At 44.7% G+C, this 17,027-nt stretch overlaps 1 protein-coding gene across 14 annotated transcripts in view; it reads right to left on the bottom strand.

Moving 5' to 3' along the window:
• Positions 1 to 1,370: 1,370 nt before the first annotated feature.
• The window catches only part of LOC105476893 (synergin gamma), a 95,119-nt gene continuing 79,462 nt past the window's right edge, over positions 1,371 to 17,027 (bottom strand). For 9 of the 14 annotated variants that reach the window (XM_011733201.2, XM_011733205.2, XM_011733206.2 and 6 more), the window contains 3 exons: positions 6,723 to 6,833; positions 6,364 to 6,399; positions 4,663 to 5,281 (listed from right to left, as the gene is read on the bottom strand). In XM_011733201.2, coding sequence (XP_011731503.1) covers positions 5,150 to 5,281; positions 6,364 to 6,399; positions 6,723 to 6,833 — 279 coding nt within the window. In that variant the 3' untranslated portion in view covers positions 4,663 to 5,149. Of the gene's footprint in view, positions 5,282 to 6,363; positions 6,400 to 6,722; positions 6,834 to 17,027 lie in introns of all 14 variants that reach the window. The other 5 variants (XM_011733203.2, XM_011733213.3, XM_011733214.3 and 2 more) reach the window with 3 other exon arrangements.

Genomic DNA, 17,027 nt, shown 5'->3' with positions numbered 1-17,027 from the left:
TTTTTACTAATAATTTCAGGATATGTGTGTGTGTCGATGATGGAAAAAAAGGTGCTCTCCAGTAACTGCTAAAATATGGCTCTTATGACAGTTGTGAACACCACTTAAAATACACATCCCAGCAGAGTCCCATCGGCGCTTCACATCCTGGTGGGTGGCAGACACACTGTCCCCAGTGCTGGGCGGTGGGAGATAAGAGTGCACGCTCTGATCAGGGGTGCTGGTTTTGGTTTCCTCTTGGTTAGTGGAGCACCCCAAAGCAACATGTCCTCCATCAGAGAAACTGGTTTTCAATAAAAGGTGCCTCTGCTCAACTATTACTACCTACAAAAATGCCCTAAACCAAACCTCAGTATAAGCGATAAGCAAATAACAAAAAATGGCTGCCTTTAACTTTGGAAATGTCACCCAGGTCACTGCTCCTGATAAAATGGGCGGCACCGCTCATCAGGTACACGGTAGAAGGTGAATGAGCTCGCCTCTGTCCTACTCCTGGGACACAACTGGGCGAAAGCTTTCCACATGCCCCCAAATAACCACTGTCCTAGGGCGTGCCTGCCTTCTGGATGGAGGGCCTCCTGGGAGTCTGCCCGGGCGATGGGAACCGGTCACAGCCCTGCTCTTTGGCCTCATTTGTCAGGGATGTTGTAGCTTGCGCACCAGAGGAATCGTTTTCTAGATTTTTTGGGTCCATTTTGGCAGGAAGCCATACATAGGCCAGTAGCTAAATACTTAGACAAATATCCACGAAACATTTTACCTGGTTTGTGGCAATGGTTTTTTTCCATCTAAGTTCTACCTTTTATTGCTTTATACCCCTGGCTGCCCACTGTTATAAACATGCATCATTATTCTCTAGAAAAATTAAAAGGAAAAAAATAGTTTCTATGAGAAATCAGAGGAACCAACAAATGCTGTAAGATCAAAAACAAACAAACAAAAAAACAAATAATCCAGGGAGGCTCTGGCTGCTTTAGTATGAGGCTGAGCTTTGAGTCTGGGAGTTTCTGAATAAGAGCCCCCAAATAACCATTGTCCTAGGGCGAGAAGACACCTGGTGACCGATGTTCTTCGTAATTAATGAAAATCACCTGTAGAATTCCTGGCAAGCAGCACTGCGGGGCTGTGACTAAGAGTTCTTCGCACACAGGAAGCTGAACACCTTTGTAATCTTAAGTGCGTGGGCCCCTGTTCATCCTCGTGACTTGCATCTACGTGAAATCAACCCAACAAAGACAAGACCAAGAAAAGGTCTAGTAGCCTGACATTCTTCTACACTTGTATTTTGGTGAGGGAAGTTTAACAGTGGGTGATTTCAGAACAGACCCTGAAAATATTTTAAAGGTAAAGCTTTATAATATCTAAACATATCAATTAGAGCAGTTGTTTATTAAAATACGAACAAGGGAAAAACCACACCATCTTTTAAAATTACAGGCCTGAATTCCATATCACACAGAAGACAACGCATTTTGCTACGGACCACAGCATTCACTGGTTAATAACGCCACAGCTACAAAGTAATGAGATGTCCCACAAGAACACTTTTTTAACCACTTATATTCACATCAACATATAAATAATGGAATTAAGTAAAAACTTCATTATAATGCTATTTTGTTAGAAAAGTATTCGTAAAGTGGCATTTTTCCCCCCAAGAGCTGTTTCACTTAAGCTTTATTTCCTCGGCCTTGCAAGGGGCGGGCCTTTCAGTATTGTTATTTGGTGCACACTCACCTGAAGAAATAAGTAATTTAAACTTAAAAAACACAGTCGACACACATCTTGCCCTGCATTCTGACATTTGCTGGAATGGTCTACAGCAGGCTACAGTGCTCCCTTCTGAATGGCAGATGTCTGAAAATGTCAGTTTATGAACTGTTCACAAAGGCAGGCATTTGACCTCAAAGGTGTTCAGGGGAATTTTTGTAGTGGTCCCCAGTACAGGGCCAGCATCTCCTATTTCTGTAACATACAGCCCTATAATCTTTGCAAAGCTGAAGTACACATTAAACAGGCAAACAGAAGACACCTTTAAACAAATAAGACCCCCAAAACCCTTCAAATATGTGTATGGACACAAAATATTCAAATAATCAAAAATTCACAACCCCTATGAAATGCTAACTAGTAGCCACAGGAAAAATAAAGCATGGAAAATATCCTAATACATCCAGTACCTCTTCTATCTCAAGCATGTCCAGACAAAAATGAAATTACACACTAAGCCATAAAAATTTTAAAGGCAAAACATCCCACCAAAAAAAGAAAAGTGCTATTAATCGCCATTCAAGCAGTGGGGTGAAGCGGGCTGACACAATACACAGTATGGAAATAAGTAACCTTGGTTACGGTTTCCAAGGACACGGGGCTCCTGGCTAACAGGAAGAGCTGAGGTGAAGCTGAATGCAGTGTTGAGTCATTATAATAAATGTTTATAAAGAAAAGCAGCGCAATGGTGTCCCACACTCCTTGGATCCCTATTGGTGGCATCTAATTAAACATTTCAAGTATTCAAGAGATATGAAAGGTAGTGAATACTTTTCATAGCAAAGGCTTTTCTGTTGATGTCTGCTGAATTTTCCTGTGGCACCTCCCACGGAGTGACTAAGCCTATCGCTCTTGGAAAGGAAAGTGGGAATTATACTAAGGAATTGTATCTGAGGCATTCTGGAATTTCTCAGGAACAGAAACCAGCCCAGCTAACAAGCTTACTTTTTAAAATGTCGATACTGGGCCACTGTGACATGATAGGCATCTACACAGCATTTCAAAAAAAATGTCTCAGCAACATTTCAAATTGGGAAACTTACTATTTTTTTTTTTTTAAGAGACACAGTCTCTCTCTTATCACCTAGGCTGTTGTAAAAAAGAAAGAAATTTTTAACAGTCACTGTCAGACTCCTGGACTCACGTGATCCTCCTGCCTCAGCCTCCCTAGTAGCTGGGACCACAAATGTCCACAGATGCACTCCACCATGCCTGGCTAATTATTTTTTGTATAATTAGCTGGGGTCTTGCCATCTTGCCCAGGGCTGGTCTCTAACTCCTGGGAAACATTCTTATTGCAAAGGTAGATTCTGCTGTCATGGTTCTGTTATGAAATTTAGGCCAGGCGCGGTGGCTCATGCATGTAATCCCAGTACTTTGGGAGGCTGAGGCAGGCGGATCACCTGAGGTTGGGAGTTCGAGCGTGACCAACATGGAGAAACCCTGTCTCTACTAAAAATACAAAATTAGCCGGGCGTGGTGGCGTATGTCTGTAATCCCAGCTACTCGTGGGGCTGAGGCAGGAGAATTGCTTGAACTCGGGAGGCAGAGGTTGCAGTGAGCTGAGATTGTGCTATTGCACTCCAGCCTGGGTAACAAGAGTGAAACTCCATCTCAAAAAACAAAAAAAAGAAAGAAATTTTTAAGACCAATTAGAAGCCTGCTTGCATTCCAGCTCCATGTGGACCTGGTGCTGCCCAGGATGAAAGCACCGAGGCCTCAGGAAAAGCCTGCCACAAGCTGTCCCTCCTGTGTTGTTAGAAACACCCCATTAGCCTTGTGGTGGGCAAAAGCTCCAAAGGTACCAATTCAGAGTGAGCTGTCTCAGTCAGGAACGGCCAGAGACGGTATCATCGGGAGCGAGTGAGAAAAGCCTTTCTCTCCTCGGTGCCCCTCTCTGCATTCGGGCGTGCAGAAGGTCAAGCAGGAGCCTCAGCAACAGCTGTTTAATGAAAATGTTCCACACCTTTCTTGGAGAACATGGAAAAGCTATAAGACGGACCAAGATAGAATTTGTTCTGAGAAGGGAAAATAAATTATGTAAAAGCAGCAATTATAGACAAGACCAACTTTGTCGGTTTAAAAATAAAAGTCTAGGTCAGAGGGCCTAAACCGCACAAAGTAAAGCACATGAGATTGAAAAATCTCTTCATAACGCGCATAATCAACAATTCAGAGAGACGTGTGCCCTAGATTGGTACGTTCTTCCTAGGAATAACAGCTCTTAGCACTTGAGTTTTCTCCCTAATTTTATGCATTCAGATTAAATGGCAAAGAAAATTCCCTACTCCAGGAAGCACGAGTCTTTTCCATCTAAAACTCAGTACTATTTCTGGACAATTTTCTTCTAAGTCATGTATCTATCCCATAAATATACATCTTGATACTTTACACTAGGCCAAGAACTCCACATTTTCACCCTGAATTAATTTTCAGGTTTTTCTCACAGATACTGCAGAGTCAGGCAGTGTTGGTCCCTATGTAGTCATCTTTGGAAATTTGGAGAGCGGCCACTGCCAAGAGATTTCATTCCACTGCCTTTACAAATCTTGTCTGAGAAAACTCCATGGTCACAGTCTTTGCATGCGGCAAAACAGGTTTGCAGTGAAGGCTCCTGCAGGGAAGGATATTATCCTGATACACAGGATTTGGGCCTGTGTGAAAATGAGCATTCTTCAGGACTGCACAGTGCCATTCTTCAGGACTGCACAGTGCCATTCTTCAGGACTGCAGGCATGTTTTGGAAAAAAGTCTTGAGCGTTGACAGCAATGAAGGGAAGGAGTAGAGAACTGGTTCAGTTGTGACAGCCAAGTGGGTAAAATCTGCCCTCACCTCCCTGCTACTGTCCAGGGCAGACGGGCAGAATCTTCTCCATAAAAGCAGAACATCAGTTTAATCGTAATTTCCTCTTTTTATTCATTTCAGACATTAACAAACTAAATGCAAATAAATGCACTCTACTTCACAGGACAGTAAGTGTTCTGGGTAAAAACAAGCACTGGCTCCAAGCAGCTGCCCATTCTAGTCCCGCAACAGTAGTTTATTTTTCTTCAAAAATGTCAGTTCTTCACAGTTTCAATACTGCAGCAGCAAGTTCTTCCTTAGATCCAGAAAGCTGTGGTCTGTATTTTAGAAAACCTTAAGAAAAGTAGAGAGAAGTGAGCAAGCTTCTGGCGCCACGTGCCGCTTGAGTGGGACGATTTTACCTGAAGCCCCGCAGACTGGCCGTGGGGGTGACGGGGGCCCCGTCGCTTGCGGTGTTCTTCATATCAATTCAGGGAAGTGAACTGTGCAGCACTCGCATTCTACTGATTGGTCCCTGTCACCCCGTGGGGTGTCACAGAAAAAAAAAGAGTCAGTGCTTCACAGAGGAATTGTTCAGAGCAGGTCAGGCAGGACAAGGCCAGGAGGCTTTGGTTCGACACAGTTGATCCAGAAGTTGGCACAGCTGGCGTGATACTGGTGCCCTCCGTAGGCCAGCTTGAAACTGTCTGTTTCTGAGTTGAATGCCTGCCAGAAATAAACAGAGATGTGGGACAAGTCAGGCTTTTTCTGCATCTCAGAGCTTTTCAGAAACCAACATGTACATCTCTCCAGGTCACAGAGGCTGAGGCCAAAATGGCACACACAAAAGCTGAGTGGGTAGCTACAGGAATTTAAGAGAGAAGGTTTTTTTACTGCTAATTAAAGCTATAAAATTGTTACCACTAAACCTAGTTTCGGGAAAAGGCGGCCAAATCTTCCATGGAAAAGGCAGACAGAGGTTATGGGGCGGAGCGGGGGAATCATAAGGGGAACTAAAGTAGCCGAGGGCTGTGGATAGCTTGGATCCCTCACTGTGCTGAAGGAAGCCCTCCTCCTAAGGCTGGCATGACTGCGGCATGCAATCCTTTACACTTCTGCAGCTGACCACAAGCCTATCATGACAAAAAATTACAAGAGTTCGAGAATGAGAGAGTCAGAGAACGGCAGTTAACAACTCTTAGGGTCGAATGGCATTGGGAGCGAATAACTGAATCTACATTATCAAAAAGTCCAAACAGGTATAGAGTTAAAAAAAAAAAAAAACGCCTTGAAATGAATGGGCATTAAACACATAAGAATTATTTCCAGATGAGTAGGCTTATCGGTAAGCTACAGCCAGCCATGGAACAGTAGTCCAAACCTCAGCCGCGTCCTGGGGTTAGTGTTCTAATGCACTGCATATAAACAAAACTCTGAAACCCAACTTGTGGCTTGTCTGTTAAAATATGGCTAAATGGCTACATCCTGATAAGCTCTTTGATCTCCTTCTGTGTGTCACTACACCTTCCAGGCTTCCAGAAGTTGCTCGTTCTGTCACCCCATTCATCACAGAGAAAAATAACTGCAACACCAGAAGCCAATTATGAGAAACAAGCATGCAAATAAGACAGAAGTGGAGCCACACAGACACATTAGTAGACTCAATCAAACATTATGGGAACCAGACTGACTCAGTGAAGGATTCATGACTGGAACAGTTCAGGATGCAATGGATGGAATCATCCAATTTGCCCTCCACACTCAAAATTAAAATGGAGACGCTAAGATAAGGTGTAACTGGTTCATACTTTTTTAGGATGTTCTTCTGCAGGCTTCTCTTCTTTCTGAAATAACGTTGAAACCACAGGTCAACAACATTCCCAGAACAGGGCCTCTTGCCTCCGAACACATCCTTACAGGTTCACCCTTTCCTCCTGACCACCCCACTACGTACAGGGTGCTGCAGGCATGAGAGCCGCGTCCACTCCCTCCACAGCTCCCCCGCTGCCCTCACGAGGGGATGTGTCTGCTCCTATCATCAGCTTTTAGGACTTGAGAAAATCCCCACCTCTGGTCACAAACTTCGCAGTAAAGTGGGCCAGATGAGGTCGTCCCGAGTCACGTTAGGGAAGCCCTCTGCCACCTGCAACGAGGCTGCGTGGCTTACCCGGCTCCTCGAGTCCACGTTCAAGAGGCACACTCCACAGGCAAGTTCCTGAGCATTTTTAATCCCAGGCCGTAGCATACAGGAGGAAAAATCCAGCGAGTTTTCATCTGGCTGTGAGGATGAGGATGACAAGACAAACGGGTAAGAAGTCCAGCAAGTCCACACGCTGTTCGCTTCACTCCCTCATTGCTCACCCCCAGTAGGTCTAGCGGCAACGTAAGTACTCTAGCACCACCCCTACAATAATTTAACTTCCCAAACATCCACTGGGAACCCGTCATGCTTCCAGGTGCTAGGAAGGCCGGCACAAGTACAACACGCCCTCTGTCCTCTGAGAACTCGGTCTCGGGTGGGCGCCAGGGAGCCAGTGCAGTGCCATGAGTGCCAGGTGTGCTTACTTAGGGGAAGTCCTGAGTGCCAGGGCACAAGGGAGGGGCACTTAGCCCAACCCGAGGAGGATGGGGACTGAAGCCAGAGACTGCTTCCTAGAACTTTTTTTTTTTTTTGAGGCAGAGTCTCACTCTGTCGCCCAGGCTGGAGTGCAATGGTGCGATCTCGGCTCACTGCAAGCTCCACCTCCCGGGTTCAAGTGATTCTCCTGCCTCACCCTTCTGAGTAGCTGGGGTTACAGGCACGCCACCACGCCCGGTTAATTTTTTTTGTTTTTTGTTTTTTTTTTTTTTGAGACAGAGTCTTGCTCTGTCGCCCGGGCTGGAGTGCAGTGGCCGGATCTCAGCTCACTGCAAGCTCTGCCTCCCGGGTTCACACCATTCTCCTGCCTCAGCCTCCTGAGTAGCTGGGACTACAGGCGCCCGCCACCGCGCCCGGCTAATTTTTTGTATTTTTTAGTAGAGACGGGGTTTCACCGTGTTAACCAGGATGGTCTCGATCTCCTGACCTCGTGATCCGCCCGTCTCGGCCTCCCAAAGTGCTGGGATTACAGGCTTGAGCCACCGCGCCCGGCCCACCCGGTTAATTTTGTATTTTTAGTAGAGATAGGGCTTAACCATGTTGGTCAGGCTGGTCTTAAACTCCTGATTTCAGGTGATCCACCCGCCTCAGCCTCCCAAAGTGGTGGGACTACAGGCATGAGCCACCGTATCCGGCCTGCTTCCTAGAACTTAGAATCACCTTGGCTGAGTGTAGATGGGAGCTGCTAGGTGAAGGGGATGGGGTTGGGTGAGGTAGGGGAGGGAAGGATATTCTATGCAGAACAAGCAGCATAGGCAAAGGCCTCTGAGCTAAAGATGGGGTATGGGAAGGAATCTAGAGGGTGGGGGCAGAGCCCACGAAAGGAGGAGATGAAGCCACAGCATGAGGACTTCAAGGAAGATAAGGAGCATCCTGGAAGCCACTAGGGGTTCCAACTGGATCAGCACAGGCCCAGGTTCGTATTATTGACAGATCCCTCTCGCTAGTGTATAGGCAATGAATTGGGGGTGGCAATCCTCAAGGCGTGGGTCTCAGCCAGAAGCCTGCTGTAGCAGTCCTGGAGACAGATACCGATGGTCAGAATGAAGGCAGCGGCGGTGGGGAATGGGGAGAAATGGACACGGAAAAGAGCTGCCAAGGCAGGAGAATGAGCAGGCCTGGGTGACCTGCTGGATGGGAGAGGTTGGGGGACCCGGGCAGCTGAGGGGATTCACCATAATAAGACACGTGAAAGAAGGACCAGGTTTGAGGATGGAAGCTGAGGAGAAGAGTTCAGTTTGGTCCAAGCTGAGTTGGAGCCACCTGTGGGACAGCAAAGGCCACATGCTACATAAGCAGGTGGTTGGATAGACATACAGGCCTACTGCTTGCAGAGAGAACTGAAAGTCACCAGCTACAGACCATAAATAGAACAACAGCTAATAAGCCCTTACTTTGCCAAGCACTATACTAAGCTCTTCACATGCATTATCTAATTCACTACACACACACACACACACACACACACACACACACACACACACACACACACAGAGAATGGTTAAAAGAGGAGGTCTCAATCTTGGAAAGCTGTCCAGTCACTCTGCTGCTCAGGCTGGAGTGCAGTGGCATGATCACAGCTCACCGCAGCCTTGACTTCCTGGGCTCAAGAGATCCTCCCACCTCAGTCTCTCAAATAGCTGGGGCCACGTGTGCGTGCCACCACGCCCAGGTAATTTTTTGATTTTTTGTAAAGATGATATCTCCCTATGTTGCCCAGGCTGATCTTGAACTCCTGGGCTCAAGTGATCCTCCCAAAGTGGTGGGATTACAGGCATGAGCCCCTGCGCCTGGCCCCGCAGCACACTTTTATTTTTATTTATTTATTTTGAGACAGGGTCTCACTCTGTTGCCCAGGTTGGAGTGTGGTGGTGTCATCTTGGCTCACTGCAGCCTCTGCCTCCCGGGCTCAAGCAATCTTCCCGCCTGAGCCTCCCAAGTAGCTGGAACTACAAGTGTACACCACCATACCCAGCTAACACATTTTTTTTTTTTTTTTTGAGATGGAGTCTTGCTCTGTAGCCCAGGCTGGAGTGCAGTGGCACAATCTCGGCTCACTGTAACCTCCGCCTCCTGGATTCACAAGGGATTCTTCTGCCTCAGCCTCCTGAGTAGCTGGGACTACAGGTGCCTGCCACCACACCTGGCAAATTTTTGTATTTTTAGCAGAGACGGGGTTTCAGCATTTTGGCCAGGCTGGTCTTGAACTCCTGACCTTGTGCTCTGCCCACCTTGGCCTCCCAAAGTGCTGGGATTACAGGTGTGAGGCACTGTGCCTGGCCACACACTTTTAAGTTTAATCTGCACTAATAACATTTTCTCTATCACTTTTTAGCACTGAGGAAATCCCTCAGTCCTGACCAAACAGAGACAGTTGGTTGCCCTGTGATAGACATAAATAACCCTGAAAGCTAGACAAATAGTAAAATTTAAGAACTAGAATGTTTTAAGTATTTATTACCACTATTTTTAATATAATGTATTTAACTGCAAGTTTATATCATTTGTGTTTGTTTTGTCTTGCTTTTGAGATAGAGTCTCACTCTGTCACCCAGGCTGGAGTGCAGAGACGTGCGTGATCATGGCTCACTGTAGACTCAAACTCTTGGGATCAAGCAATCCTTTTGCCTCAGCCTCCTGAGTGCTGGGAATACAGGTGTGTGCCACTACACCTGGCTACTTTTTATTTTTAGTAGAGATGAGGTCTCACTACGTTGCCCAGGCTGGTCTAGAACTTCTGGCCTCAAGCGATCCTCCCACCTCAGCCTCCTAAAGTGTTGGGATTACAGGCATGAGCCACTGCACCCAGTCTTCATTTAATTTTGAGTAATAACCATGTTTAACAACTGGCTCATAAAATTCCTGAACATTTAACAAACTCTTTCAAGCCAGTAAGAACTGGATCTAACACACTAGTGTGACAGAATGGAATCTTAGGTGGGAGCCTAGAAGTTGAGGAGTTCCTCTCAGAGGGTTTATCCTCACTCTAATGCAGGAGGTGAGAGATCCTCGGCTGTGTCTGAAATAGCAGTAGCCTTGCGAGCTTCAAGCAGCAAACTGGCGGTGTGATTCTCTCCACCAGCACACAGTGGGTCAAGGTGGGGGAGAAGGTGGATGGCTGCACTGATTCCGGTTGGGTTCTGTCTAATGAGCATGACTGAAGGGAGTGAGGAGGGATGCCTCATGCACTGTGGAGAGTAAGGAGGTGAGAAAAGAAGTGAAGACAGAAGAGGGTTGATAGGAACACAGTAAAAGAGACAATATCCTGTCTTGAGAACCAAAAACAGCAGCAGTGCCAGTGAAGAGTGAGACAACTGGAGGGTTGCCAATCCGGACTCAGGAAGTTCGATGTCTGGGTTCGAGACTGCACAGGCGCTGCACAGTGTTTGCTAACACAGCCCATTGTGATGATGCCAGTGGGTGGCTGAAGTGCAGGGGAAGCAAGGGTCCTGTGGTCCAGGCAGTCAAGCATCTGGGAGCCTGGCATGGAAGCTGGTTTGTCCTCATGGATACTGAGGTGACCCAGGATGATGGCAAATTCCTGTCAAAGTAACAGCTACATTTCCCATAGTTCTTCCAGTCTGAACCACTGAGGAGTTTCTACATTGTTTTTGAGCAAAATTATATGATCCGTATTTTTCCTCACCAGGGAAAAAAAAAAAGGTTTCTCCTTATAAAAACGTATAGATTATGTATGATGTTCCCTGTTCCTTTCTAATTTGAAATAATAAACCATGAACTAGCTCCACAAACCTTTCTTAAACACATTTGAGCTAGATCCACTGAGATCACAGCAGGGGAAGGAAGAACACATGGTTTTCGAAGAAGAAAAGGGGAGGTGTATGTTTCAACTGTGTGCAAGAGGACTCTGGTATAGGTGATCAAAGTAAACTTACATGGCCTTAGCCAAGTCATAGGATCTTTTTTCTTTTCTCTCTTGTCTTTTTTAGTGCAACCATGGTCACTGTGGTCAAATGCAGAAGAGGATGGCACTAACACTTGTTTGTTCTGCAGTCAGTCATCTGTAAAAGGGTAACAATTTCACTTGCCCTAACACCTCTCTCCCATTTCTATATATCTCAGATGGACATAAAACATGTCTGGAAGTGAAAACATAGTCTATATGCTTATCACAATTATTCACTTTGAAGAACTCTTAGCAAGCTTTTTAAAGAGGTTAAAACATAGGATCACCTCTGTAACCCACATTATAGATAGTCATCATGTTACTGAATCAGGGCTATTTGAGAAATCACTAAAATCTGGGAAAACTCTGAATCCTGAAATCAATCCAATTAATAAAGCCCCTTAATATCTGTTTACCAAAGGCACAAAGAAAGCAAATGAAAAGGTCATACTGTAATAGCCAATTAAAACCATAAGGCTCTGCATAAATGATCCTGTGATCAAATTACTCTTTCAGCTGACAAAATTAACTAAGTATACATGTATAAACAGGGTGTTTATTGTAGTATAATAGCAAGAGTTTGGCACCAGTCATATAAGATAACAGTTTGGCTGCCTTCATATAAGAAGATATGCCCTCTATAAGTCACCTTAAATTGATCGTCTCCTTATTTGGCAAGTATTTCATGCATTTAGTAAAGATTTAAAATATATATTTTATATATGGCCTACTGACACTGATAAGCGCCAGTGTCAGACTGAGATATAGAATCCTGAGTCTTTAGCCTACAATCAACTCCTACAATGGTGTCCAAGAAGATCCTTATTGAGGAAGAAGAGTTTGGTAGTCATTAGTGTTCTTCACCAATAATCTTTCTCCTTTTTATGGAATGGTAGGATGGGCCTTCCCTACCCCTTTTTCAATCAGGCATGGGCCTGTAACTTGCCACAGTCAATAAACTAAGCAAAAGTCACATGTAGGCTGGGCGTGTGGTGGCTCACACCTGTAATCCCAGCACTTTGGGAGGCTGAGGTGGGTGGATCACCTGAGGTCAGGAGTTCAAGACCGGCCTGGCCAACAGGGCAAAGCCCCATCTCCACTAAAAATAGAAAAAAAATGCCGGGCATGGTGGCTCATACCTGTAATCTCAGCACTTTGGGAGGCTGAGGCGGGTGGATCACGAGATCAGGCGTTCGAGACCAGCCTGGCCAACATGGTGAAACCCCGTCTCTACTAAAAATACAAAAATTAGCCAGGTGTGCTGGTGCTTGCCTGTAATTCCAGCTATTCAGGAGGCTGAGGCAGGAGAATTGCTTGAACCCGGGAGGTGGAGGTTGCGGTGAGCCAAGATCATGCCACTGCACTCCAGCCTGGACAACAGAGTGAGACTCCGTCTCAAAAACAAAACAAAACAATTAGCTGGGCATGGTGGCGGCACCTGTAATCTCAGCTACTTGGGAGGCTGAGGCAGGAGAATAGCTTGAACCCAAGAGGCAGAGGCTGCAGTGAGCTGAGACTGCGCCACTGCACTCCAATCTGGGCGACAGAGGAAGACGCCATCTCAAAAAAAAAAAAAAAAAAAAAAAGGAAAAAAGAAAAAAAAAGCGTCACCTCTGGGAGGAAGCCTTTAAGACCAATGTGCTATTTCTCATGTTCCCTTGACCCTCCATGGTGACCAGCTGTGTTCCACATGGTGGAGGCTCTGTCAACCTGGGTCCCTGGATAAGGACATGGCACAGAGCCCCCCACCAACTTGAGATGGACATATAGCCTGAGCAAGAAATAAAGCTTTGCTTTTGCTAAGATGGAAGAAGCTGTTTGTTACTGAAGCATAACCTAGTCTAGTTTGACTGATACAAAGGGTGATCTAGACACAGGTTCCATAGGCAATTATAAAGTTTTGGTATTTGCTTGGTTACAGTATTTTGTATAATCTTTCCTATTGCTGCTGTTGCAAAGTAGCATAAACTTAATGGCTTAAAACAACACAAATGTATCCTCTTACAGTTGTGGATTTCAGAAGTCTAAAATGGGTGAGCAGCACTGCATTCCTTCTGGGAGTTCTAGGGGAAAAATCTGTTTCCTTGCCTTTTCTAGCTTCTAGGGACGGCCTCTGCATTCCCTGGCTTGTGGTCCCATCCTCAAAGCCAGCATGTAGCTTCTGTCACTCTCTTCTCTCTGCTTCTGTTATCACATCACTTTTTCTCACTCTTCCCTCCTACCTTCCCCTTCTAAGGATCCCTGTGATGACATTGGGGCCACCTGGGCAAACCAGGATACGTTCCCCAATGAAACACCTTTAACTTAATCCTATTTGCAAAGGTAACATATTCAGAGGTTCCAGGGACATGGGCAGCTTTGAGGGGCCATCATTCTGTCTACCACAGCTGCCTTCTGTCAACTGAGGATAGCCCTGCAGAGACACAGTAAAGATCCCGTGTCTAAAACATTGTGCAGACTGGCAAGACAACAAAAATGCCATCACCATTAAAAATAAACTGTTCTCCTGATACGTCACAGCAATAGGAAATAAGTACTCTGAAATTCACAGGTCAATTTCACATTGAAAGGAAGTACAAAAGAATTCATATTTCACTGAGGTGAACAGTGGAATCAAAGAGCCTGTGTGATTGCCAATTGACTAAAATACAGGTGAATAACAACCTTTTCTCTTCTCTTAGATTTTATATGGCAAAAATCGATTAATTTTCCAGGACAGAATTCTCTGTTTGTTCCAACCCTACTGAACTTCAACCCACTTCACAAGATAAAACCTTAGATGACAAGCCACTTAGGGAGCCAACCTCAGTGCATCACATCTCACTAAACTAGGTGATTTTTACCTCTTGGGAAAGAAGCAGGTGTTCAGTCTGTGCCTGGAGAAGACATGCTTCTACCACAAGAGGGAGCCTTAGTCCAGGGAAAAAGAGTACCAAAGAGAGAGCACAAAGCTTTGCCAGTACAGTCAGCCCTCGGTATCCATGGGTTCCACATCTATGGGTTCAACCAATCTCAGATCAAAAATATTCGGAGGAAAAAATAGGAAAAAACAAAAATGATACAAATAAAAAGGTCCAATACAGTATAATAACTATTTACACAGCATTTACATTGTATTAGGTATTATAAGTAATCTAGAGATGATTTAAAATACACAGGAGGATGTGCATAGGTTATATGCAAATCCTATGTCATTTCTTATCAGGGACTTGAACGTCTGCAGATTTTTATATCCAGAAATGGGGGATGTCCTGGAACCAATTCCCCACCATGGATAGGGGAATGACTGTGTCCTTTCCAGCTTAAATAAACATCAAGGAGTCACAGTTTGGAGTTTAAGACTGTGCACCCCGCCTTCCTTAGCCCAAGCATGACTACTGTGATGCAGCACTACGTTCTGCGACTTTCACTGCAGAAGGTGAAGCAGCTGTCTTCTGACAGAAACAGCCTCACAGTCTTCATGGGAAGAAAGAAGTCATTTTCAGTAACTGAAAAGCTGGAAGTAACGTAGAGTAGGAAGAAGAATGGATTCTGAAATGATACAGATTCAAATCACAGACTTGTCAGTTTCAGTCAAGTTTCATCTTCTCAAAGCCCTAATTTCTTCATCTGTAAAAGTGATAATTACTTCTACAGTATAATCCAGCTGCTAGAGATGGCCTCTGCACTTCTTGGCTCGTGGTCCTATCTTCAAAGCCAGCAGGTAGCATCTGCCACTTTCCTCTTCTCTCTGCTTCTGTTGTCACATCACTTTCTCTCACTCTTCCCCTCCTACCTTCCCCTTATAAGGACTCATCATGTGATGACATGGGGTTACCAGGATTCAATTAGAATGAATGTAAAGCATATAGCACAAGGACTGACAGGCCCTAGGTGCAAAATATCAATAAAAGGTAACCAGTAGTAGTAGTAGTAGTAGTAGTAATAGTAATAGTAATAGTAATAGTAATAGTTAGTATGGAATCAAAGGGCCTCACTGTGGCAATGTAGTTCATTAAGGAAGTCATTTAGCTGAAATGAAGCAATAGTGTTAAGCATTAAAAGCTTCCCATAAAACCTCAATCATGCCTCTTTCTAATAATGATTTCTCCGGTTTGAGCGTCTAATCCAGAGTCCTGGGAGTTTGTATAGTTTTGTTACAAATGATTTGAACTCCACAGATGTTGGTTTATGTCATTTACATTTATGCAGGTATTCTCATCAGTTCTGCTAGAGTAAAGGCTTCTTTATGACGAGTAACACCTTACACTATTTCTGTGGAATGTGTGCTATTCCTCATGCAGTGGGAAACTCAAGTTTTACAGACAGAGGACATACCTAGCAGTTATCAAGGGTACAATGACATGGTATAATCTGGGCAAAGAATGATTGTTGTTCTGCCACAGCTAACCTAGCGAAAAAAGCAATTATAAGGGGAAGCACATGGGTATTGAGAGAAATGAATACTCCGGTGTTCAGGTTCAATTTACAGTACATTCTTGTGTTGTCAAGTTGGAAGATTAATTCATCTCTATACCCTTACCTAGTGTCTTAAAAAACAAAAGTTAGGTAAAACCACTCTTTAGCATCTAGACACTGACGCTGGAAAAGGATGCTCACAATGGGAGTCTGAGGGAAGGGCATAAATGTCCAGCCCTTTTCTGCATTTACCTCACATTTGTTTACACTAAAGGAGTTAGAGCCACCATATGTGAACAGGGCAAAGCTCCAGGTTAGATGGGCCCCAAACCCAATAGGCTTTGTTCAAAACAACAAAATCAAATTCCAAGGTCTCTTTAAAAAGGTCTGGGAAAAACTAATCCTTGGTATAAAAAAAATCACACCAGGGATTATATCTGAGTAGGGCGACAATTAACAAGGTGCATAAGAAAACTTCCGGATTGATGGAGTAGTCTATATCCTGATAGAGGCATGGGTTATATGCTTGAGAGTATGCATTTTTCAAAACTCATTGAGTGGTACAACCAAGATTTTCACATCTTATTGTGTGTGTATATATATATATATTTTTTATTTTACCAAAAAAGAAAAAAAAGAAAAGAAAAGGTGTGGAGGGGTGTTCAGAGTCTAGAAGGTGCAGCTGTAGCAAGCTTGCAGCCACAGGAGCTTGGGAAGAGGCACAAAAATGAAACTGGCTTGCACTTCACCCGGCGAGAGGAGCTATCTCAAGAAGTAAACACACAGCAGCAACCCAGGAATCTCCCCACTTATCCTTTCCCCCAAATTCACAAGCTTGGCAAGTACACCTGGTCTTTGTGATACCTTTTCTTCCAAGAGCTCATGGCAAGGAGAGAGACGCTTTATGATCACAGTCATCTTTTCCCCGCAGCAACAGGAGAGAAGAGATGGGTGGCTGATTTGGGGGTTTGTATAGAAATCTAGTTTTCAAGTGTTAACTGCAATAAGAACCGATTGCCACCCAAACAAAGAACCTTAAAATCTAAATGTAAAGAAGGAGGCTTTTAAGTTACTCTACAGTCCTGGTATATATATGCAAGGGCAACGTGCAGAAAAGAACTCGACTGTTTATAACAAGTTGCTGCCAGAAAAGACTCCTGGTGTTTGAACTCATTAACCTTGATGCTAAAATCAACCCATTCCCCCCACAAAAACTTAAGTACCTCTCTGGTTTTACCCACCCGACCTGCCCATCTCAAGGTGGCCACAAAGAACAGAGGTTGAGAAAGTTGACTTCTGACTGTCAGAATAAACCCAGGCCTCGCCAGTATCTCTGTGCTTCAGTTTCTTCATCTGTAAAAGGGAAGAATAAAAGTATCTACTGCTATGATGATATTCAGGCTCAACCTGCTCCATATTAGGACAAGGTCAGGAAGCAGCAGGTTGGGTGAATTAGGAAGGACACAGACACATACTGATCTCCAAGTTCACAACTGGTGACACATCCTTCTCTACCCCACAACTTCACA

Source organism: Macaca nemestrina, chromosome 17 (genome assembly GCF_043159975.1).
Source record: "Macaca nemestrina isolate mMacNem1 chromosome 17, mMacNem.hap1, whole genome shotgun sequence".
Classification (NCBI taxonomy): domain Eukaryota; kingdom Metazoa; phylum Chordata; class Mammalia; order Primates; family Cercopithecidae; genus Macaca; species Macaca nemestrina.
Note: the sequence above shows the minus strand (reverse complement) of the source record. Positions and strands in the feature narration are given on the sequence as shown.